The sequence below is a fragment of the Macrobrachium nipponense genome, chromosome 9 (assembly GCF_015104395.2).
Source record: "Macrobrachium nipponense isolate FS-2020 chromosome 9, ASM1510439v2, whole genome shotgun sequence".
Taxonomy (NCBI): domain Eukaryota; kingdom Metazoa; phylum Arthropoda; class Malacostraca; order Decapoda; family Palaemonidae; genus Macrobrachium; species Macrobrachium nipponense.
The window spans coordinates 28,428,372-28,454,329 of NC_061110.1; the positions used below are offsets into that span (position 1 = coordinate 28,428,372).

Consider the following 25,958-nt stretch of genomic DNA (forward strand, 5'->3'; position numbering starts at 1 on the left):
CTCTAGAAGCTAGGCTTCTAAGGAGAAGGCTCGCCGGCTCGCGCTCCCGCCGAGCCAACGCCTTCTCCGGCATCTACCGGATCTACTCCGGTAACTCCTGTTGGGGTGGCGGGACCGAGCTCCTTTGATCCCACCACCTTTTCGGCAGTTGTGATGCAACAAGTGGGAGAGATGGTTGGCTCTCTGGGATCTAAGTTTGAACAGATGTTTGCGCAGCTGTCAAACACCATCAACCAGTCTGGCCAATCCATTCAAGATCTCTCTAACAGAGTTAGAGAGCACGAGGACCGTTTTGCTGGTCTTAACCAGGCTCCTCAGCCAAGCTCCCCTGTAGCAGGTACTGGCGTTTTACAGTTACCTCCCTACGAATCCCTACCAGCCTTCTCCATGGATAACCCATGGAGAGTGGCCGCTTATGCCCCCTTCAAGGACGGCATGATCTCTATCCCGGAGTGTGGAACTCGAAGAATTGAGGACTTCGAGTTCTATCCTCCCGGACTGACTCAGCCTTTCATTGGGTATGCTAGGCTGACTGTTGCTGCTCTCACTAGAGAGGACAAGATCTCCCGAGAGACTGTGCTGTATAGTAGGGATCACGCACAGCGGGAATGGGTTCACTGCCTGGAGGATTGGGAGTGTACCAACACCAAACTCCAAGCATTCAAGAGTCCATTCACTATTTTCGCTACGGAGGAGGAGGCTTCTCTTCCGTTCGCTACCAAAATAGTTGAAGCAACTCTTCAGGCAGTCCTCAAGGACGAGCCCATGCCACAGCTGAGGGAAGCGGAATCTACTTCTCCGCTCTTCCCAGCCTTTGGAGAATTGTGGGAGAACTTGCCTGCCACGTTCTCAATAGGTAAGCTTAAGCCGAACTGCGCAATGGATCAGTTGGCGAGAAGCTTCCAAGACTGCCTGATACCCTTATTCAGGCAGAGTTTGATGCTCGAACAAGATTTGGGAGGTCCCTTAACTCCCTAATCATTACGGAAATGGCTGCCCTGTCTTACGGCACAGAACCTTTATTCAAGATTCTGGCTAAATCACAGCTTCAGACAGTCCAAGCTGATGCTTTTGACTTCTTCCTAGCTAGAAGGAAACTGCCGAAAGCATGTCTTGCAGAGGCCACTATCAGGCATGAGCCTAATAGACTCCTGGCTTCCAGCATGTGGGGTGCGGACCTCTTCCCAGAGGCCTCTGTGAATGAGGTGCACCACGAGGCTGCTAGGCTCAACCAGAGCCTTAGAGCTAGATGGGGCATCTCTTCCAAGAGGAAACAAGAGACCGCCCCTGCTGCTGGTAAGAAGCTAAAGAAGACAGGAAGAAGGTTCCAGCCTTACCAGAAGCAACAGCAGCAACAGCAATTTGTTCAGGCCGTCCCAGTTACACAACGGGTACAGCCGTCTACTTCAAAGCAGACGCAACCCATCCTCCTGTTGTCTCCTCAGAGTCAACCCTCCACCTCCTACGCAGTCTCGCCGGCCTTCAATTCTATGTACGAAAGCCAGGCTACCCAGCCTTTAATAGGTTCTCTAGGGGTAGCAGGGCGAGGGAGGGCCACTTTCGCCAGCGTGGCACAGGAAGAACTGCAAGAGGTAAACACTTCAGAGGAGGGCGCGGAGGCCAACCCGCCCAACAACAGTGAGGCTCCCCAGGTAGGAGGGAGGCTGTTCCTCTTCCGTCACAGGTGGGGGTTCAGCAAATGGGCACAGAGCATCGTGTCCAAAGGATTGGGTTGGAGTTGGATCAAAGATCCTCCTCCAGTCAAATCATTCTATCAGGAACCATCAAAGGAATTGACAGATATGCGGAGGAACTCCTTCAGAAAGGAGCTATTGCGAGAGTCAAGCATCTAAAATTTCAAGGTCGCTTATTCAGCGTGCCAAAGAAAGGCTCAACAAAAAGAAGGGTAATCTTAGACTTGTCAAAGCTAAACTCTTTCATTCGTTGCGACAAGTTCAAAATGCTCACCATCTCGCAGGTACGGACCTTACTTCCCCGTGGGGCCGTCACAACCTCCATCGATCTACAGACGCATACTATCATATCCCTATAGCCAGACACTTCCGTCCATTCCTAGGCTTCAAACTAGGAAATCAGACGTTCTCATTCAAAGTGATGCCCTTCGGTCTGAATGTAGCCCCCAGGGTATTCACGAAAGTAGCAGAAGTGGTAGTTCAGCAGTTGAGAACTCAAGCGATAATGGTAGCAGCATACCTCGACGATTGGTTGATCTGGGCACCAACGGTCGAGGAATGTCTCAAAGCCACAAAGAAGGTAGTTCAATTTCGGGAACATCTGGGGTTCCAGATAAACAAAACGAAATCCAGACTCACTCCGGAGTCTCGTTTTCAGTGGCTAGGAATCCAATGGGATTTGTCTTCCCACAATCTGTCAATTCCGGTGGTCAAAAGAAAAGAAATAGCCAAGTCTGTGAAACAATTTCTCAAATGCAAACAAACATCAAGGAGAAACAGGAAAGAATCCTAGGTTCTCTCCAGTTTGCATCAGTGACAGACATCCTCCTGAAAGCAAGGCTGAAAGATATAAATCGAGTTTGGCGATCGAGAGCAAACGCCAAATCTCGAGACAAGTTGTCAGTAATCCCACAGATCCTTCGCAATCAGCTCCGTCCATGGACAAAAGTGAAGAATCTTGCCAAATTGGTACCCCTTCAATATCCCCTTCCAGTGTTACCATTCACACGGATGCCTCCCTGTCCGGATGGGGGGGATATTCTCAATTCAAGCAAGTTCAGGGGACTTAGTCAGTTCAGTTCCGCCAGCTTCACATAACGTTCTGGAAGCAATGGCAGTATTTCTTACCCTGAAGAGACTCCTTCCCCCGAAGAAGTCTCATCTAAGACTAGTTGGACAGTGCAGTGGTAGTACATTGCATCAACAGAGGAGGTCCAAATCCAAACACGGTGAATCATGTCATGATAGCCATCTTTGCGCTAGCAGACAAACACAAGATGGCATCTGTCCGCCACTCACCTGGCGGGGGTAAGAAATGTGATAGCAGACGCTTTGTCCCGGTCAGTCCCTCTGGAATCAGAATGGTCCCTAGACAACGGTCATTCCAGTGGATATGCCGGAGAGTCCCAGGTCTCCAAGTGGATCTCTTCACCTCACAAGCGAACCACAAGCTTCCTTGCTATGTGGCCCCCAACCTGGACCCTCTGGCTTATGCCACGGACGCCCTGTCGTTAGATTGGAATCAGTGGAGGAAAATTTATGTTTTTCCTCCAGTGAATCTTCTTTTGAAAGTCTTGAGCAAGCTGAGGACTTTCAAGGGGACTAGTAGCTCTGATTGCTCCAGACTGGCCAAAAAGCACTGGTATCCTCTGCTTCTGGAATTGGGTCTCCGACCTCAACGGATTCCCAATCCCAAGCTGTCGCAATCAGTACAAATGAGGACTGTGTTCGCTTCCTCAGGAATTCTCCAGACCCTAACTTTATGGACTTCATGAAGTTTGCGGCTAACAAAGATGCTAACATTGATCCACAAAACATCCTCTTCCTAGAATCAGATAAAAGAGAGTCAACTATTAGACCAATATGACTCAGCTGTTAAAAAAATTAGCATCCTTCCTGAAAGAATCGAACACCACAACCATGACAGTTAACTTAGCTATATCCTTGTTTGGAAAAAGGCTTAGCAGCTAGCACTATTAGTACTCCATAATCGGCTTTGAAGAAAATCTTTCAGTTGGGTTTCCAGATAGACCTAACAGAATCTTACTTTACATCTATTCCCAAAGCCTGTGCTAGACTTAGACCTTCTCAAAGGCCTACTGCAGTTTCATGGTTCTTAAATGATGTCCTCAAACTAGCCTCAGATACTGACAACTCGTCTTGCACATTCATAATGCTTCTTAGAAAAAGACGTTATTTTTATTAAGCATGGCTTCAGGAGCCAGAATTTCAGAACTGTCGGCTCTATCCAGAGATGGCGGGTCATGTGGAATTCCTCCCCTCAGGAGAAGTTCTACTTTCCCCGGATCGTAGCTTTTTAGCTAAAAATGAGGATCCTCTTGCAAGGTGGGCTCCTAGGAAAGTCATCCCACTTCCGCAAGATCCTTCTCTCTGCCCAGTATCAACTTTAAGAGCCTTTCTATCTCGTACATCCTCAAGATCCTCAGGTTCTCTCTTTATGAGAGAAAAAGGTGGCTCTCTTTATCAGTAAAAGGAATCAGACAACAGATCCTTTACTTTATTAAACAAGCCAATCCTGATCATTTCCAAAAGCACATGACATCAGAGGAGTAGCCACCTCAATTAATTACTTTCAACATATGAACTTTGAGGATCTTAAAAGTATACTGATGGAAATCACTGACAGTCTTTAAACGTCATTACCTAAAGTCCTTGGAATCTTTAAAATTTTCTGCAGTAGCAGCGGAAACATTGTTTTGTTCATGCCACTTACCTGACAGATATATATATAGCTGTATTTTCTGAAGTCCGACAGAATTTCAAAACTCGCGGCACACGCAGTGGGCAGCCAGGTGGTAGTATTCCATTCCCGCCGCTGGGAGGCGGATATCAGGAACCATTCCCATTTTCTATTCATATTTTTTCTGTCGCCGTCGGTAAACAACTGTTTACAGACCTCTGCTCAGGATTTTTTGGATTTGACTCGCTTTTAAGTATCTGATTGGTTTTTTGGTATTGAATTGGATTGTCTAATTGGCATGCGCGATAGTGGACCATTTTTTTATTTTGGATCGGCTTTTCTATAAAAGATATGTCTGGATCAGTGCTGTGAGTTTCAGAGTGTGTGTGAGGACTGATTGTAAGGTGAGGCTACCGAAAGCATCGGTAGACCCCCACACAGTATGTATGAGTTGTAGGGGCATAATTGTTTGGTGGATAATCGGTGCAACGAATGTGAGAGATTGACCGATGATGATTGGAGAGTATATGAGTCCTATCGCCTTAAATTGGAGCGCAATAGGATCAGGAGGTCTTCCTCCAGGAGTGGTTTCTACCAAAGGTAAGGCTAACATCTCTCCTGTATTAACACCTGTAGAGTTTGCAACCCCTAAACCTGTGTTGCCTTCGGGCTCTGATTCTGTGTCGGGAGAAGCTAATTCTCTCTCTTATTTTGGAGTCTCTACGCACTCTGGAGACCAAAAGTGAAAGCCTTGGAAACTGGCCGGTGCAAGTGTGTGATCGTGCCCCCTAGTGTTGTGGAGGGGGCGTCAGATCGGCCCATAATGCCTCTAGGCCATAGACCTCTATCAGACTCCCAAGACTCAGGGAGAGGGTATGTCGAAAGCCGCAAGAGGGTTACGGGGGCTGGGGGGCTCCCCACCGATCTGGCGTCCACCCTTCGGCAAGGCCTTGTGGCAAAGTCCCAGGCTGCCAGGAGCGCGCACGAGCGCGCGTCCTGAAAGAGTGTTTTCGTCCTCCGAAGCGTCCTCCCCGCGCAAGGGTGGAGCGCTCGGAGAGACTCTCGCCTCTGAAAAAGGACGTTCGGTTGAGGAGGACGGCTTCACGTCCTGTATCGCCGCTTTCGTCGGAGGATGCGTATGACGCTTTTCTTTTCCAGCCTCAGAAAAGGGGTAAGATCTCCTCCGATGAGGACGCTGGGTTGCGTGCACAGGCGCGTCTCCCTGAGAAGCAGGTAGCTATACCTGTGAGAAGGAAGAGGCGTCCCTCGCCCCTCGTCTTCTCGCAGGATCAGTCCTGCTTCCTCTGTTCGTTCTTCTCCAACGAAGAACATTCTTTTGTCCTTCAGGACAGCTATCGACGCTTATGGTTCAGAGGACTCGCCCAGCAGCAGTCGAGCCTAAGCGGAGGAAGGACCTTAGACTGCCCGTCAAGAGGACGAAGCAGTCTCCTTCTCCCTCTCCTACTTCGTCTCGTTCGCCGATCGTTTCTCCTTCGGCGATTCGCCGATCTCGTTCGTCCTCTAAAAGGACGTTGGGTCAAGACGCTTTTGAGGAGGACGCTCAGCACGACGTTCGACAGGACGCTCGTCAGGACGCTAGGCAGGACGCTAGGCAGGACGCTAGGCAGGACGCTTGGCAGGACGCTTGGCAAGACGCTCGACAGGACGCTTGTCAGGACGCTCGGCAGGAAGCTTGGCAGGACGCTAGGCAGGACGTTCGTCAGGACGCTCGTCGGCAGGACGCTCGCCGGGACGCCTCGCCAGGACGTTCAGGGCGCCTTTCAAGGACGCTTTTTGGGGACTCCGACCAAGAAGTCGTACCCCAAGACGCTAGTTTGCGCGCACAGGCACGGATTCCAGCTAAAATGTCTTCCCTTTCGTTTAAGAAACGTAAGGACGCTTCTCTGGCAAGTGAGGCTGCTCGGGTGTCGCTAGGACGCTCGTCCTCGTCAGGACGCTCTACCTGCTTCAAGTGGTAAGCGTCATAAAGAGACAGCCGAAATAAGGCTTCCTCTAGTAAGGATAGGGGTCCTTTGATTAAGTCAAGACCCGACATTAGTACGCCCTCTCTGGACAGGCGGTCTCCGCTTCCGTGTAGAGAAGAAGAGAGCTGAGTAGTTCGGCTGACTCGGTTGAAGAGGAACCTTCTGCGGCCCCTTCAATATCGGACTATAAAGTTCTCGTGCGGCTGTTGCGTTCTTCTTTCGAAGACAAGTTTCAGCCTGCAGCTCCCAAGTCTCCTCCTTCGCAGTTTTCATCATCTAAGACTGGTAAAACCCCGGAGTTTGTTGACATGAAACTTCGCTCTCCACTAAACGTGCGTTAAGAAACTCCAAGATTGGATGGTACGAAGGAGAGATCAAGGCAAGACGACTTTCGCTTTGCCTCCAGCTAGACTCAGCGGAAAAGGGGGCATTTGTATAGAACCAAAGAAGAAGTAGGAGTTCGTATCCCTTCTTCAGCTCAAGGAGATTTCTCCAGCTTGGTGATTCGCAGAGGAGGTCTCTTTTATCCTCTGCTAAAGTGACCTGGACCTCTACGGAGACGACCATCATTTTGAAGGGTCTGCTCCGGACTCTTGAAGTGTTCAACTTCCTTGACTGGTGCTTGGGAGTTCTGGATCTGCAAGCGAGAAGCCAGAATCCCTCAGTCTGGGGGAGCTGTCCAGCGTGTTAGCATGTATGGACAAAGCCGTCAGGGATGGTTCGGAGGAGATCGTCTCTCATTTTGGAACGGCCTTATTGAAGAAGAGAGCTTTGCTGTGCAATTTCACAGCTCGTTCAGTAACTCCAGCTCAGAAAGCGGATTTGCTGTTTTCTCCTCTTTCGAACCATCTCTTCCCCCAGACTTTGGTAAAGGACCTGACTAACAGTTTGCAAGAGAAGGCAACGCACGACCTTTTAGCCCAGTACCTTCAACCTCTTCAGCTGCGTTCGACCGCCGAAGAAGGTTAAGCCCTTTCGTGGGGCTCCCCCCTCGAGAGCAGCTCCTCGAGGGAGAGGGTTTCACGAGGAAGAGCTTCCTTTAAGTCAAAGCCTTCCAAGTGAGAAGCATGTCCTTCAGACACCAGTCGGAGCCAGACTGAAGTTTTTTTTTTGCGGGAGCGTGGAGAGAGAGGGACACGGACTCTTGGTCCCTCAAGATCGTGGAGCAGGGGTACAAGATCCCCTTTTTAGATCTTCCTCCTCTTTCTACGACTCCCAGAGACCTTTCTCCATCCTATCAGGGAGAGAAGCAAGTATTATTCGATCTCCTTCAACAAATGATCGAGAAAAGAGCGGTGGAACAAGTCGCGGACCTGGGGTCTCCAGGTTTTTACAACAGGATTTTCCTAGTACCGAAGCAGTCGTCAGGTGGCGTCCAGTTCTAGATGTAAGCAGGCTCAATCTTTTCGTGGAAAAGACCAAATTCACGATGGAGACGCCTCATTCTGTTCTTGGAGCCTTGAGACCGGGCGACTGGATGGTGTCCTTAGACTTGCAGGACGCGTACTTTCACATCCCGATCCACCCTCTTTCAAGAAGTATCTAAGGTTTGTCTTAGACAAAAAAGTGTGGCAGTTCAGAGCTATGTGTTTCGGCCTGACCACGGCTCCAATGGTGTCACTGTAGTCATGAAGAACGTGGCGAGGTGGCTACACTCTTCGGGAATAAGAGTTTCCCTGTACCTCGACAACTGGCTGATCAGAGCGTCGTCGAGAGAGAAGTGTCTGAAGGACTTGCAGTTCACTTTAGCCCTAGCAAAGTCCCTGGGACTTCTGGTCAACCTCAAAAAGTCGCATCTGACCCCAACACAGTCCATCGTGTATCTGGGGATTCAGATGGATTCAGTGGCTTTTCGAGCGTTTCCGTCCCAGGAACGTCAGCGGCTAGGCTTAGAAAAGATCTCAGCCTTCCTAGGGAAAGAGACTTGCTCGGCGAGGGAATGGATGAGTCTGCTGGGACCATTTCCTCCTCGCTAGAAAGGTTTGTTTCCTTAGGAAGACTGCACCTCAGGCCTCTCCAATTTTTCCTTGCGGACGAGTGGAAGGCCAAGGACGATCTCAATGCCATATTGAGAATATCGCTTCCGATAAAGAACCATCTAAGATGGTGGTTGGACCCTCAGAAGCTTCAGGAGGGCGTGTCCCTAAGTCTTCTGAGCCCCGACCTAGTGTTGTTCTCCGACGCTTCCATCACGGGCTGGGGAGCAACACTAGGAGGGAAGGAAGTGTCAGGCTCCTGGAGAGGGGAACAGGTCGCCTGGCATATAAATGTCAAAGAACTGGCAGCAATATTTCTGTCCCTGCAGTTCTTCGAAGGGTAGTTTGAAGAACAAGATTGTTCAGGTAAACTCAGACAATACCACAGCACTCGCTTATTTGAAAAATCAGGGAGGAACACACTCCAGAACTTTGTTTTCCCTGGCGAGAGAGATTCTGCTGTGGGCAAAGAGAAGAAATGTGACAATCCTGACGAGGTTCATTGCAGGAGTGCAAAACGTCAGGGCAGATCTTCTCAGTCGTCGGGAACAAATCCTACCGACGGAATGGACCTTGAACAAGGACGTGTGTCGAGACCTTTGGACGTTGTGGGGACGTCCTCTGGTCGACTTATTCGCGACGTCAAGGACCCGGCCAAGAGACTTCCTCTTTTATTGCTCCCCGGTCCTGGATCCAGAAGCGATCGCGGTAGACGCGTTGCTTTGGAATTGGACGGGTCTAGAACCTGTACGCCTTCCCACCATTCAAGATTTTGGGGGAAGTCATGAGGAAGTTTGCGGCCTCAGAAGGGACGAGGTTGACCCTGATCGCTCCGATGTGGCCAGCGAGAGAATGGTTCACAGAGGTCATGTCTTTCCTTGTAGACTTTCCAAGGACATTGCCCTGGAGGAAAGATCTACTCAAACAGCCTCACTTCGAAAGGTTTCACACCAAAACCTCTCCGCTCTGGGTCTGACTGCGTTCAGACTATCGAAAAGTTGGCCAGAGAGCGAGGTTTTCGAAAGCAGCTGCAAGAGCAATCGCACATGCAAGACGTGCTTCCACAAGAGCTGTTTACCAATCGAAGTGGGCTTCCTTCAGGGCATGGTGTAAAAAGGAGGGAGTTTCCTCTTCCTCGACCTCTGTGAACGCAGATAGCTGATTTTCTGCTCTTTCTCAGGAATGTGCAGAAATTAGCGGTCCCTACAATCAAGGGATATAAAAGCATGTTGTCAGCGGTTTTTTTAGGCACAGAGGCCTTGACCTTTCTGACAACAAGGACATTCATGACCTTTTAAAATCTTTCGAGACTTCGAAGATTCCTCAAATGAGACCTCCGTCATGGAACCTTGACGTGGTTCTTAAGTTCCTTATGTCAAGTCCTTTCGAACCGCTTCAGGCAGCGTCTCTTCGAAACTTGACAAGGAAGGCTCTTTTCCTAACTTCTCTTGCGACGGCTAAGAGAGTTAGTGAGATTCAAGCGTTTAGTAATTTAATGGGATTCAAAGGAGACAATGCTGTCTGTTCGTTGAACCCAACTTTCTTGGCGAAGAATGAAAATCCTTCGAATCCTTGGCCGAAAACTTTCGAGATCAAGGGTATGTCAAGTCTGGTGGGCCAAGAACCAGAGAGAGAGTCCTGTGCCCGGTCAGGGCTCTCAAGTTCTATGTACATAAGAACAAAAGAGGTAAGAGGTCCCTCAGGTAATCTCTGGTGCTCTGTGAAGAGACCAGAGTTACCTTTATCGAAGAATGCTGTTGCTTTCTTTCTAAGGGACGTCATTAAGGAGGCTCATTCATCTTTCCAGAAGACTGATTTGAGCCTCTTACGAGTGAAAGCTCACGAAGTTCGAGCTGTCGCTACCTCTCTTGCCTTCCAAAAGAACATGTCAATCAAGGACATCTTGATTGCACCTTTTGGAGGAGTAAACTCCGTCTTCGCCTCACATTACCTAAGGGATGTGAGAACGATTTATGACGATTGTAATTCACTGGGGCCATACGTTTCTGCGGACACAGTCTTGGGGTCCGGAAGTAGCTCTTTCCCTATCCCTTAGTTAGGATTAGGTTAGTTTTGTTGTTGTGTTTTTAGGTTGTGGTGAGTCTTATGTGAAGATCTCCCATCCTTTAGTTAGTTTTAAGGGGTTTTTTGAATAGTTGGTCAGGTGGTGGTCAGTTGCTTCGTTGCCCTCATATGTATGTATGGCCTCGATGGTCTTGTCACGTTGAGGTCTCGTACCCGTTGACAGATCATCCAGAGCGCACCAGCACTCTAAAAAACAAAGGTCTCCTCCTGGCTGGCAACTCTGATTTAAGCAAAAGCAGCCTTAAGTGACAGTAATCACATAGTCTACTTTGCAAACAGGTGAGGAACCAAGATGTATATCATCTACTTAATTTAAGTTTCCTAAAAAATCCTATTCTGTCTCTTCCCACCATCCGAGGTGGGATTCAGCTATATATATATCTGTCAGGTAAGTGGCATGAACAAAATGTTATTGTTATTATACAATTAAGTTTGTTCATACTTACCTGGCAGATATATATATAATTAAAGTGCCCGCCCTCCTCCCCTCAGGAGACAGTGGCATTAATAAATATGAATAGAAAATGGGAATGGTTCCTGATATCCGCCTCCCAGCGGCGGGAATGGGTACTACCACCTGGCCGCCCAACTGCGAGTGCCGCGAGTTTTGAAATTCTGTCGGACTTCAGAAAATACAGCTATATATATATCTGCCAGGTAAGTATGAACAAACTTAATTGTATAATAACAATAACATTTCTCCTGATACTTGCTATTAGATTGTAGTATAGATCCAGGTCTCCTTTCTACCTATCTCGTCCAACATGCCTCACCCTATTGCCATGCTACTTGGCATACTCTAGCCTTAGCCGCTAGAATCATATTGGTGGATTGTCCCTTATTTTTTTGCTAGGGACATCCACGTTATGTACATATAATGTACTTCAGTGTTTCTACCCTTATTTTTATGCTAGGGTAGACACCAATGTGTTTGTATATTTTGTAATATCTTAATTAAGTGAATCATTCTTTATTGTTTTTGCCATTACATTATTATGTGTTACTATGTCTAATATAAGTTAATTTTTAAGTACTTTATATTGATTGCTTTCTTTATCATACCATTGTTTAGGATAAGTTAGCTTTAAGTACTTGTTGTATACTGTAATTGTCCCTGATTCACTATATTATATATCTCTTTTTACTATTGGGTTTCATTTGTCCTTATTCCCATCTTGTCTGTTTCTCTGGTACTATTTCATAGGCCGACACGAGCTGAGCCCCAGAAAGGGATTTTTGACGTAGGAAAAATCTATTTCTGGGTGATTGGCTCGTGTCGCCCTATGAAAACCCACCCACCCCCCAATGTTTTTCTTTACCCACCCTGCAGGACAAGATGTTCATAGATTAAGGATGACCGCTAGGGGCGCTGCTGTCCGTGGCGTCGGTAGTAGTAGTAGTAGCGGCCGCATCACCCTTTAGTATCAGCTCTCTCTGGTGGGGATTTTTATGTTGGAAGGTCTAAATGGTGAATGACTCGTGGTAGTGATCCCACTCGCCTATATTCACATACCGACACTTCTTTTATAGAGTGAGCGAGTCAGTTTTACTGACATTTTCTTAATTTTGTTTTTTCTCTGGTAATTTTAGATTAATTTACCTAGAAATAATGATCTTAAGGATATTTCATAGGGCGACACGAGCCAATCACCCAGAAATAGATTTTTCCTACGTCAAATCCCTTTTATAGGAATTTACAAAAGTTCCTTGGTTGATAATTATGTGATACAGTATATCAATTTATTTTTTATTATTTTTTTGAGATCTGTGCTTTTAGAGATATCCATGGGAATGTTTTGTTGTCTTACAAATATATTTTTTTATTCATTAATTGCTATATATTTATGTCAGTCTTTCATCAACTGTAGAAGTGTCATGAGGAAGATAAGTTTTTTGCATGTATATCTCCTTAGTTATTCTGATTATGTAATGTTTTAATGATAGTGTACTCTTAATTGTAGTATAAATTTTTTTCAAATGTACAGTCCAACCTCTTAAATCCAGAAACCTTGGGACCAGGCCATTGCTGGACCACAGAAAGTCCCGGAATATAGAATACATCCGTAAAAAATTAAACCTGTAGGTAAACAAAGTCTTGCAAGGTATTTCCACATACAACTAGCCTAGTTTCCAACTTAGCCTACTACTTGGCTACGTTCTGACACTGCTTTTTTTATTATTTTATTACTCATATATTTTAATTTGATCATTTATAATGTTATACTGTATAATTTCATTTAATGTACTTTATTTAACACATTTAGCCTACATTGCTGAGTTAGCCTAATCGTAAGTCAACTGCAGTACTAAACTGTTCTTAGAATCTGCCATTATCATCAGTTATGAATGACCATTATAGGTCCCAGTGCTTGGGCTTGTCCCTAAATTTCATAATCCATCCATCCATCCATCCATCCATTATCATCAGTTACTTGCATATCCTAAATTTCATACCTTCGTAATTATTGCAATTAGTTTCTTCATCATTTATTTTGATTGTAGAGGATAGTGGGATGAAAAAAAAAATGGATGAATTTTGGCAGTCACTGTGCATTTGACTGTCGCCGACAAAATGTGAACAAAGCACACTGGCGCCATCTATTGAGGAAAATGAAGATTAAACTATTTGCTAATGAAATAAAAATTTTCTAGCATAGATAAAGATTTATGCTTGTACCTCTTACCTCTAGCATCATATGATCTCATGGGTGGCATATCAAATACGTAAATACACAGTCACATAAAAGAAATTATCAAAACTATATTACTTATCGTAAGCACAGAGTGAGGAATTCGTGCATGCCAAATATTTCATTGTGTGGATTAAAAGTTTTGACTTGGTTGAGCCTTTTTAAGTGGATATTTCTAAAAATTTATTTATTCCTTTAACATTAATATAAAAAACATATTTTACTTCACATATTTTCATTACTAACTATTTTAATAAATAAAAAGGAGATATGGCATAATTTTTGCGGTCTTGAAGTTGTAAACCATACATGGTGCTATCCGGGTGGCGGCACAATGGACTAATCAAGCCGAACCACAGGAGTTCCTGGACCATAGAATGCCGGTTTTAAGAGGTTCAACTGTACTCCTAAATTCACTTGGGTTTGTTTGACTTCCTTTTATGGTAAAAGAGTACAATATTATTATTATTATAAATGATTAGTTTATCCAGACCTCTGAGCCTTGGTAAAAGAGTATAACCAGGTGCCCATATTCAAAAGAAAAACATGTTCAAGTTTATTCATGGTATGTATGTTCAGTTTTAGATTGCACATGTTTGCGTGCTTTTTTTCAGGAATGCCAGTTGAAGCGTGCTGTAAAAGAGGATGAGGCATGTGATCGAGTTTGCAAAGCTCTTGAGGATACTGGCATTGTGAGTCCTCCAGTGTCTCCCCGGCATACACCTGGATTTGTAATTAGGCATTATGCCGGTCCTGTTAAGTATGATGCAGATGGTTTACTACACAAAAACAAAGATGAGGTACGTAATGCTTTTTCCCTTGAATGTATTCAAAATTTGTATTAACCTTTATTATCCCCTTTTTCTGAACTCCCTTATCCATAGCCATATATTTTACTCTTTGAATTATTTAACTTTTAATCCCATCTGTTCTTTGACTTTGCTTGTAAAATAATCCCATCTGTTCTTTGACTTTGCTTGTAAATTCCAGTTATCTATTTGTAATTTCCCTCCATGTGCTGCTCTGCTGCATTCCATTCTAATGCTAATAGTACATATGCTTCTTTGCACCCGTGTCTCATAGTTGTTAATGTATTTATCCCACTTCTTTATATCATGTAACTGTAATTTTCATTTGCTAAAAACTAGTTATTGTTTTAACAAATTTTATGATCTTATACTACATGTTAACTTTTCCCCTCATACTTGAATAACTCTTAACACTTCGTAAATATAAACATAATTATTCTTTTCCCCACATCACATTAAATATTCAGGTTATTAATTTCTTTTCTCAGTTTTCTAGCATTTAGACATCAATCATTTTTCTAACCTATTTACATTTATCCTCTTATAGGGAATAATAAACTTTTAGCAGTTATGGTGGTGATCCCATCACTTCTTTAGTTATCTGTAAGAGCTATATTTGACAATGTCTTTTGAACATCCTTTCCATTCTCACAGTTAATATTTCTTTATCAACAATGATTAGGAACTTCAATGTTGGTTGAGAGAAATTACGTTAGGTGATTTTCCATAGTAGTTTACCAGGGATATATAATCAGTATACCTTATTGTTGCCGCCTTTGAGTGTTATGGTTTTTGTGTTCCATTAACCAATGGTGCAAATTGTAATTTTAATCAGATTTGGGTAGTAGCTGTCTATGGTGTCAATGAGTGTAGGGAAGCATCTCTGTTTTCCTGTGATTAATATGATTATTTGCGATGAACCACAACTACTGTTAAAATTAACTTATACATATTAGGTGTAATTGGCATTCTAAATAAAAAAAATAACACTTGACTAGCCCTCTGAGACTGTCTCCATAATCACATTTTTCTACTAGGTGATATTGGAATGCTTATGTTCTTGTTAGAATTCTTCATGCTATGTCCTTGTGCATATGGTATGAATCATCATTAATAATAATTTTGACTAGTATTTCCTGCTGAATTTCTCCTGTAAGGTATTGTGTTTGTTTTCTGTTTTTGCATTATGTCATGTACTGCAAGCAGAGATGAAAGCATTAGGCTGTATAGGAAAGATTTTGTTAACCAAATGTTTTGGTTGTGCATTTTTCACCCAGCCATTAGCATGTGTAGGTTTTCCATTATCTTCTGTCTTGGTTCTTCCTTTAGATTTTAGGGTTTTCAGCCCAGATTTGGTTTATTCAATTTTAGTTTTTAAGCGATTGAGTCATTCAGAAGAGCAAATGGATGAATTCTGTTGACATGTAAGACATACTTCCAAGTCCTTGTACAACCTTAGTTGAAGAAGTATCTACGCCTTGTCTTTGAAGGGAAGGTCTTTCAGTTCTAAGCTCTGTGTTTTGGCCTGAGTATGGTACCGCAAATATTTACCTGTGTGTTCACTTTTGTGTTGTTATCCTTACCAAGAAGGAGTCTTCTGCTTGGTATATCAGAGTTCTCCTATATATTTGGACAATTGGTTAGTTCACAATATTCATTTCAGGGCTGGGCACTTTGTTCAATGACAACAAAGCTATGCTTTTTCTGATCCAGTCAGTGGATTATCTGGGAATGAAGGTTAACTCTCTCTCAAGGGTTTTTTTCCAATATGCATAAAGGGAGATTGAAAATTTTCTGCCATTGTTGAGAGAATTTTCATAGGTGTGCCACTAGACCTCAAGAAACCAGACCTTACATTGTCCTCAGATGTCTCAGGTGCAGGCTGGGCAGGCCATTCTGAAAAACGTTTGATGTATGGGAGTCGGACTGTTAAGAAAAGCAAATTGTTTATAATCAACATAGAGTTTTTGCCTGTTTGGAATGGTTTTATGCAAGTGGAACATCTATCCAGACCATTCTTTCGCCTCATTTTTTACCAGGGAGAAATATAGTTACAGGCAGTCCCCGGTTATCAGCGGGGGTTCTGTTCCCAGGGGCATGCAATAAGCGAAAACTGCCATTAACCAAAACTCGGCGATTTATGGCACCATATTGGCGCTTATGGTGCACCATAAGAATCCTTATGGCACTGATAACCAGAGCTCTGCCTGTTATGGTGCCATAAATTGCTGATTTAATGGCGTTAGACAGCTGCCATAAAACTAGATAGCCGATAACCAAGTCCCCCAATAACTGGGGACTGCCTGTATTTAGGACAAGCTCAGCAGGAAAGGGCAAGGTCTTAAAGGCCTTGTCTGCAGGTATGCTAGAAGTGGAACCTGTGGGGAAACCCAAACATCAATCTGTTCGCAACTGCCCAAAACACCGCTCCCAGTTTAATGCCCTCCATCCCAGGATTCTGAGGCATGGGCAATCAATGCTTTTCTTCAAGACCTTTTTGCTTTTCCTTTTTGTGCTTTTTTGAGGAAATACTCAACAATTCGTGAGCTTTGCAAAACACAAGGACAGTTTTGATAACCCCTTGATGGCCTCAAAGGGAATGGTTTCCCTAACTTCCATTCTTGGTGGTAGATCTACCTCGCCTTCTGCCCTTCATGAAAGATCTTTTCAGACAGTCTAATTTGAGATCTCATTAACCTCCTCATATGCTTCATCTGACCACTTGGAGATTATCAACTGTCTGTTACAAGCTAGAGGCTTTTCTAGTGTGGCTAGGGAAGCGCTCCTTAAACCGAGAAGGCCCTCCACAGTTAGACTGTATCAGTAACAGTGGTCAGTTCATTTATCTTGGTGCTTGTTCAGAGGGATATCTAGAACCTCTACCACTAGATAACCGGATTAAGTTCTCTGGTATCTCAGGTACACAAAGCAGTTTTCCATCCCAACAATCAAAGGATGTCTCTTTATGGTGTCTTCAGTTCTGTCATGCTAACTAAAATATTACTCACAATTTAAATTCAAAAGAGGTTTTCAGTCATGAGCTGAAAATTTCAAATCTTTTTACTAGGGTTTACAGTGAATTTGGATGTATCTGGTCCTTCAGGATTTAACCGTACCTTAGTTTGAGCCTTTGGATAAGGCATCTCTTAAGAACTTTGGAGACTATTACCCCTTGTGATAGTAAAGCACATTAGAGAGCTTCAAGTACTTTCTTGTATGTGGGCTTTGTTCTAGTGGAAACCTACACCTCTCTTCTTTCATGCTCAAAGAGAAGACATAGAAGTGAAAGCCTTTTCAGATTTATGATAACACCTAATTTAATTGCTTTGATAGGCAATGAAGAAATGGCTTTATGTCCAGTTAGAACTCTTAAGGGGGTACCTGAACAGACTTAAAACCTTAAAAGAAGTAAGGGTTTACCTGAACAGACTTGAACCTAAGGGGAGTTAAGACTGTAAAATGTAGTACTGTACAAGATAGAGTCCCTTTTCCCTGTTAAGGATCTTCTGACATGTCGCGCTACAAGGACCTTACATCCTGCTGTGGTTTTATCTGGCAACAGTACCAGTAAGGATCACACAACAGGTAGGATTGTTGAGAAGCTTTTTTCCCTTCATCAAAAATCTTTTACATAGTTCACTTGTCTGAACAGTTGTTTCTCTGGCTGCACTAACCCACCATCCTCATTCAATGTGGTACTCAGCTAAATTTGACAGTAGGTAGTATTTCATTCCAAATAATGAAAATTAATACAATTATTTGGATGCTTACCTACTGTTAAAATGGAAACCCACCCAGCCTCCTCACATCTTAGTAGATGGTCATGAAGAACTGACAAGAATGTAAACATTCCAATGCCACCTGGTGGGAAGCAGGTGGTTACAGAGACAATCTTAGCAGGTTAGTCAAGTGTTTTTTTTTTAATGCCAATTGTACCTAATGGCATGAAGATATAAGCTAACTTAACAGTAAGTAAGTATCCAAATAATTAATTTTATCATAAAAATTTCCATTTTAATCACCAGATGAATATTTTTTAGAATTTAGTATTCAAGAGGTTTAAATCTTTAGGATGTCTTTGATCAGTATTATATTTCTTGTACTGCAGCCTTTTGCAGATAGATTAATACTAAAATTCTGAAATAAATGAGCTATGTTCATATGCTAGTTGATCCTCTCACTTAAATGATAACCAGTGCTTATTACATAACTGCACATTTTAGCAATATGTTTTATCATGAATGCATGAGAGACAACTTGAAATAAAAAAAAGAGAAGAGCTTAAGCTTTGTTGTATTGATGATTTGTTTCATCAGGTGCCACTAGAAGTGACGGGGTTGTTAGCAGCAAGTACAGAAGATTTTGTAGGAAATTTAATTACTTATACCACCGACATGAACTTTGATACTGCAAGTGGCAGACGCACAACTCGTAAAATAACAACTCTCTCAAAGTTCAAGGCATCATTGGATAACCTGATGAAGACTTTATCAGCATGTGACTTACATTATGTTCGTTGTATTAAACCCAACCCTTATTCACTCACTGGTAAGTTATTTACTTAAAAAATTTCATATATTAAAGATTGTATAAGCTGTGGATGTAAACATTAAGAAAAAGAGGATCCTATTCCAGGAGAGAGAGAAAAAAAGTTGGAACATTAAAGTAACTTTTGTAGGGAAGGTGTTTTTTAATTTTTTTTTTATTATGCTCAACTTTCTTGAGTTTGAGCAGATTTTTTATTATATAATAGTAATCTCTCAATTATCCAGATTCATAGAGCCAAGGGCCTTTTGGATAATGGCAAAGTCTTGATAAGGGCAAGTAAAAAAATTCTACATCTGTTCAAGGGCAATCCTGTACCCCTCCTCCTCCTACCTTGTCATACCACATAACTATAAACAAATATACTTATGAACAACCGCCACTGTAAACTAAAAACCAACTTAATGCAAAAAGCAATTATCTACCTTATTTTCCTATATTTGTAACAAAATAAACTATAAATACATGACAAGCAACAAGGTAGGCTAAGCAGTGTTTTTCATATGCCCCAAACACTGTAGTAAAGTATATCAGACTACGCAAACAAAAAGTCAACCTCTGTTTCATATGCAGCACTCATTTTGATAGGCTGCACAATCAAAGTTTATCATTTTCCCCCAAAAAACATTGTCTCTGGGAGGAAGCTGCTGTGACTACAGTTGTAAGTGTAACGGGAAAGACATTTGGGGATTCTCCAAGTTTGTTTAGAAAATCTATAGTGGGTATTCATCTGTCTACAAAGACTGGTGAGCAGATTCCAGTCTCTCCTGTAAGGCCTTTCAAGATGAGGAGAAAGGACTATTATGCTCCAATTAAATGGTCGAATAATACAGCGTTGGAAGATTCTCCATTAAATGAGAGGGTTCATTCTTCAAATAGACCGGTTGAAAGTGAAGTTGTGTTTTGGTCTGGGGTGGGAAGATCAAGGTCAAGAACCCCAACGACCATAGTTGACAGACGTGGAAACTTTATTGATGTATGCACTGCTTCAAGGGAGCTGTCATCCTGGAGGAATAGGTGGCTTTCTCGATCTAGATCAAGGAGCAGTGAAAGATATAGACATTCACGTTCATCTGGCGGTTTTTCAAGATCTAGCCAGCAACGGCCGTCAGATAACACAGGTGCCGTGGCAGTAGGATTAAGTGACAATTAATCCCTCGGACGTTTGTCTGGTGAAAGGAGTGAGATACCTTTCTTGGCTGCCAAACAGACTGCTTCGGAAGCAGAGGAAGTGGAGAATCAGGAGTTTCTGGCTTCTTATGCGGAGCTCGTTGACTTGACTCGTCAATTCAATAATCTTTTAAGGCCCCCTCATTTTGGGACCACTTTGACATGGTGATGGGGCTGTTGAACCTCAGGAATTTCTTCCTAGGTTCAAACCCAAGAGTCATGTAACATATATTTTCGGGTTAATATTTGAGGACTTTTCCATTTGTCAAAATTTTCCAAATCAAATAAATAAAACATATCATGGCATAACATGGAGTTAAATCTGAAGCTAAATAGTGAGAACTGTGGTAGATCCATCATCTACCCGACAATGTTTGGACCTGTTTTTCAGGTGGAACTATTTTGTGTAGCTGGACCATGGATTCCTGGGGGGGCCTGGTTCTAGGAATAGAACTCTCTGCATTCTGTCTGGTTTGCCCCAAAGTGTGATTAGGATGGGGATAATTGTATTATCGTAATACTCTTAATGCTAGCAAGCGGGTCCTGCTTACACTTGGGCCATACTAATCATGTTATGCTATCCCCTTTTGGGTAGGGTAGGGATGGGGACATTTGGGAAGTCATCTCTCACTTGTGCCATTGGCAGAAGATTTAACTTTGCGAATGGCCAATATCTTCTCAAGATTTTTTTTTCTTTTATTTCTCAAATATTTTTATGATTAATGAACTTGATGATTTGAGTACCCCTGGGTCCCATGATGGAAAAACTCTGGCACAGTTGATGACCATTGGCATGTCACTCCCGAATCTTCTTGTTACATACAGCTCCCGAATCTTCTTGTTACATACAGCCTGAAGCACTGAAAATGCTACAAAGGGACACCCTGTTCCAAGTAAGATAACAAAGCCAGAACACCAAGTAGGGTGCATAAAAAGTAAAAAAAGAAACAAATAAAAATCAGTTGGTAAACTCCAGTATCATAACAGTGGAACTATATATAAAAAATAATAATTCTGAATCAGAGATAAGTAATCCTCCCATCAATACAGAAAAATATAACAATTCTAATAAACAAGCAACGTATGTAAAACAAGGGCCAAAAAGAAACAAAAATTACCAATTTAATCCCACATTGGTGCATTTTGATGACTGCTTTGGACCAGATAGCTGGTCAAGATTTCTAGTCCTCAAAACTGACAACAAAATCTCAGCAGCAATACTAGTTACTCAACTTATATCCAACACAGGACTTGGAATGTTGGCGCATCAAAGACAATGAATGACTAATCCAAGTAACCAACAAAAGGCCGTTCACTGCCTTTTTAAGTATAACGGAAATAAATAATATAAAAGTAACAATTACCAGCCATGAAACATTGAATTATGTACAAGGTACAGCCATCCTACCCAACAACAAACAAGAACATCCTTAAAAACAACTACTACTAGACTCCTTAAAATTGAGATATAACAGTACGTATTCACGATCTAGAAATATACTCAATTCCAAGTAGGAAAAACAACAATAAAAATATCAACATAGCCAAAATAAAATTTAAAGGCCAAGACCTCTCATTTAAAATCAAAATTCTTGGGCAAAATAGAGAATTTGTCCTTTTATTCCAAAACCACTACAGTGTACACAGTGCTGAAGGTATGGGGACACATACAAAAAATGCCATAATAAGGAACTGTAACATCCAAACTGTATTAATTGTGGGCTAGCCCATCACACAAAATCTAAAGAATGCTCATTTTTTATCAGGAATGTCAGTCATGGAAGCCAGACTCTAGCTAAAAGCAAGAGGAGTTAATAAGACATCCAAAACCCCAACTTTTTCAAATGTAAAAAAAATCAAGACATCAATCAGCACAATAACAACCAAGATAATATAAACATAGAAACTAATTCTTGTGCCAATACTAAAACCAAAAATTAGCATAATATTATACCCACCAATACCACTACTAACATTACAGATTCAGATATCCATGAAAAAGAATTTCCAATGGAAAAGGAATCAAATAATAACAGAAATAACTGAACTGACAAGAAAAGAATACTGGAACGAACCCCACCAAAGGGAAAAAAATCAAATATTGATAATCACAATCAATTTAAAGAAACACTAGTTACAGCAGAAGAACATTATAAAAAAAGACATCGTATTAACCTCATCACAACTGAAAATACACAATTATGCACAGTCCCAATCATGCAACCAACATTTGGACAGTAAAGAATCAGTTAATCACTCATTACAATTCCCAAAGGACAATACTAATGATAGCATTCCCTTATATAATACCAATGAAAATCATACCATTAAACCAAACCACAATACAGCTATCACACCCCAACCATCCATGACCCAAATATTCCACTAATAATGATAAAGCAAATAACCCCTCAAACCAACGTTCCTATAACTACAGAGAAGGACCAATAGAATTAGAAGATCAAATACTTCAGAACCAATACTAACAACACCAAACATGCTTCGTCTTGTGGTTGTAAGGAGTGCTGCATAGGTATTTATAACCAACTAATCACCAAGACAGAGGACATAATACGAAATTGTAAAGACAATTTCATTAAATTAAGGAAATGTCCTTTAACACACCAATATGAGGATGAATTATGTTCTGAATCCTTAAAATACAAAAAGGAAATTATGAAATGAAAAATAGACATTGATATTTAATTATGGAAAATAAACAACTGCTGAATCTAATAACCAGATTACAAATACAACAATTAAAAAACCACAGATCAATTCAAACACAAACTTCGAGGCAAAGCAAAATTGGCAATCAATTTACAGAATTTAACATAATTGGATAATTTTACATTCCAAATAATGGAAAATAAAATTATCCAATGGAGCATAAATGGCCTCTTAACCTGACTACATCTGGGTGAATTACAAAGAATCCTACGAGACCACAACCCAATATGTCTATGCGTACAACACAGGATGTAATCCCACAAACATTCAACATTACAAAATTGCTTGTTATTCACAAGCTAATGGTTGAAAACTAGGCACAGCAATATATGTTCATAATAGTATCACCTGTGAACTTGTAAAAATACCATCACAGTCATATCAGATAACATCTATCAAATTATATATGCTGGATAAAAATATGATAACAATTTGTAACTTATACAACCAACCAAATTTTAATTCAAATTTCAGTGATCTATCAGCATTAATTGATAATCAATATGAACCCCTAATTATAGTAGGAGATTGTAATGCTCAAAGTCCCTATGGGATAACAATCACCCTGCTGACATACCAGAAACAAACATAGAGAAGTACGTATTGGAGCATGACCTATGCTGCCTAAATGAAAGTGATGTGCCAACTTACTTCTCCAATACCCACTTAACCTTTTTCTTCAGTAGATATCTCGCTGTGCTCAGTCGACTTGACTGAAAGACTTGAGTGGAATGTCCTGGATGACTCATATACCAGTGACCACTTCCCTACAGTCCTTAATTATTTAAATTATTAAATAATAATTTAATATTGCCACCTGTAAAAGATAATACATATCCAAAAAGCAGATTGTGACATTTACAATCTACATTCCAGAAATATACCACCATTTCTGCATAACCAAAACCACAATACAATACAGTCGTCCCCCGTATTCGCGGGGGATGTGTAACAGAACCCTCCCTCCCCCTGCGAATAGTTGGAACCCCCTGTAAAAATGCTTAAAACCTATTTGGTTAGTTAAAACTCAAGAAAAACCCACTAAAAATTTTTATACCTGGTTTTTTTAATAGTTTATCATGAAAAGTGCATTTTATTGTAGTGTCTTACCGAACAATTATAGAGCCGTGATTTCCACGAGCGGCAGGATACTAATTCAATTTAGCGCGTCGGCGTCGCCAACACTGGTGGTGATGACGTCATCTCCCTCCACTCGCGGAGAAACCAGGTACAACTGCCCAGGTGAACCCAATTCTTTTCCTGCCGGCGTCCGGTGAACATCGGTGGTCGGTGCGGTTGGATGACTTTGCTTCGCTTTTTTTTCTGGTGGAATTGATCTTCGGAATTGGTGAAGTACTCTTTTTTGGCGTGTTGTTATTTTTGCTTTTTATTTAGGCGTTGCCATGTCGGATTCTAGTCCGTCGGGAGTTAGGTTTTGCATCTCAGGATGTAAAACTAGATTATCCAAGTTAGAATATGATTCTCACACTAAATGTGTTAAGTGTAGGGACAGGTTTGTTCAGCAGATCGAACATGTAACGAGTGTAGTGATTGGACTGATTCTCAATGGAAGTTTTTTAGTTCATACTCGGAGAAATTAGCTAAAGACAGAATTAGAAAAGCAGCGCTTAGGGAAAGTAGACTTAGCTCTGCTTCGTCTTGCGATGCATCTGTTCCTTCTGTTTCTCCTCAAATTGTTATGTCTCCTTTAACTACACCTCCTATTCCTCCTACTAATCCCACTTCTCCGGCTTCCCGTGTAGTTTCTTCCGACACCATTGCCAGTCTGGAATCGAGTTAGATCAGAAATTTTCGGTACTAGCGAATACGGTTTTGCAACTTGGTAATTCAGTTAAGACGTTTTTGGAGAAAAGCGGCCTCAGGTAAGAGTGTAGTTGAGGGTGCGTCTGTCTGTCCTGACACGTCTCCTAGACAAAGGTCACTGTCCAGCTCCCCCGCACCGGGGAGAAGACATAACCGGAAGTCCAAGGGAGTCGATCGGGATTTGCCCACAGACAGGCGCCTCTCTTGTTGAGCCTGTTGCGCCTCAACAGGGCTCGGTTAAGCGTTGGAAAGGTGTTGCGGTCAGACGCCTTTCGAATGATTCAAGCGATTCGTCTCCGGTCGCGCGGCGCTCTTGGCGAGATTCGACCGTTTCGCGTCCCTTAAAGAGGCGTTCAGGCGCCGATTCTTATTCCGCCTCCTCCAGTCAAGCGGTATAAGGAGCCTGAGAGTAGGGTTGCGCCGCGGCCGTTAGCGGCTCGTTCGGTCGCCCCCTCAAATCTGTGCCTTTTTCGGCTCCATCTACTAGTAGAGATTGTGGTTTTTAGCGCTGTAGCTAGCAGTTCTAAGGGTGTTTCCTTTAGGCGCTTTTTTTTCGTCTGTTTACGCCTGATGCGCCTGTTTCGCCTCGAATTTCGGCGGCTCCGAGCGAGGCGCAAGTAGTTTTTCCGCCTCCTGCTGAACATTTAGGCTCTTCCAAGCCTTCGTTAACTGTTTTTGATTCGTCTCTGGCGCCTTTGCGCAAGCAGTTAGAGATGTTAACCAACTGGATGAATGAGTCCAAGGGTGGTTCGAAACCTTCAGATCCGGTTGTAGTTCCGTCTACTTCTTCGGCGGTATCGGAGAATGAAGAAGAAGTAGAGGAGGAGGATTCACATCACCTCTCGTGTTATTCACGTCTCCTTAGATTTCTTCTGGTATCTTATCCAGATTATTTTGAGAAAGCGGCTCCGCGCTCCCCAACTTCGACTTTTTTTGATGAGGAGGAAAACTTCAGACCCTCTCCTCCCAAAACTTGTTCTATCTAAAGCGGTTAGACATTCGTTGAAAGAGACGGAGAAATGGATTGTCTATGAAAAGAGACTTAGGGAAGGCTCTTTTTGCTTACCCTCCCTCTAAGTTGCTTCGTAAGAGGTATAGGTTTTATGTAACTGGGGAAGCTCCTTCTCTGGGAGTTTCTGCCTCCTCCCAGGGAGACTTCTCCAGTTTAAGGTACGACTCCTCTAGAAGATCTGCTTCGCCGCAGCGAAAGTTTTCTTTACAGCGCCTGAGTTGGACCACGTGTAAAGAATCAATTTAAACTTTTGGAAGTCTTTAGCTTCCTTGATTGGACTATTGGCGCTTTAGCGGCCAAGATCGAAGACTGTCCTTCTCTTTCCAGGAGTTAGCGGAGGATTGGATTGGTGTTCTGTCCTGTGCGGACAAATCCATTAGGGATGGATGTGATGAGTTAGCTTCGCTCATCCCGCCTTTGGTACCCTTAAGAAAAGGCAACTTTGGTGCTCCTTTGCTTCTAAAAGGGTTACGTCCCAACAGAAGTCTGCTCTCTTGTTTGCTCCTTTTGTGAAAGATAACCTCTTTCCAGACGATGTAGTGTTGTCAATTTCGTCTGCGCTAGATAAGAAATCTACTTCGGATTTACTGGCACAGTCTACTAAGAGACCTAAAGCTCCTGTGGAGACTGTTCCTTCGGTTTCTCCTCTGCCCAAGCGCCTTTCGAGGGAGAAGGAAAAACCCAAGCGCTTCTTTCGGCCGAAATCGAATTTGCGACCTCAGTCTAAGGCCTCGGCC

General features: G+C 42.6%; 1 protein-coding gene across 1 annotated transcript in view; it reads left to right on the forward strand.

Moving 5' to 3' along the window:
• The window catches only part of LOC135218240 (unconventional myosin-XIX-like), a 143,833-nt gene that overhangs the window by 51,538 nt on the left and 66,337 nt on the right, over positions 1-25,958 (forward strand). The window contains exons 10-11 of the mRNA XM_064254400.1: positions 13,746-13,931; positions 18,257-18,488. Of these exons, the coding sequence (XP_064110470.1) occupies positions 13,746-13,931; positions 18,257-18,488 (418 nt within the window). The remainder of the gene's footprint in view (positions 1-13,745; positions 13,932-18,256; positions 18,489-25,958) is intronic.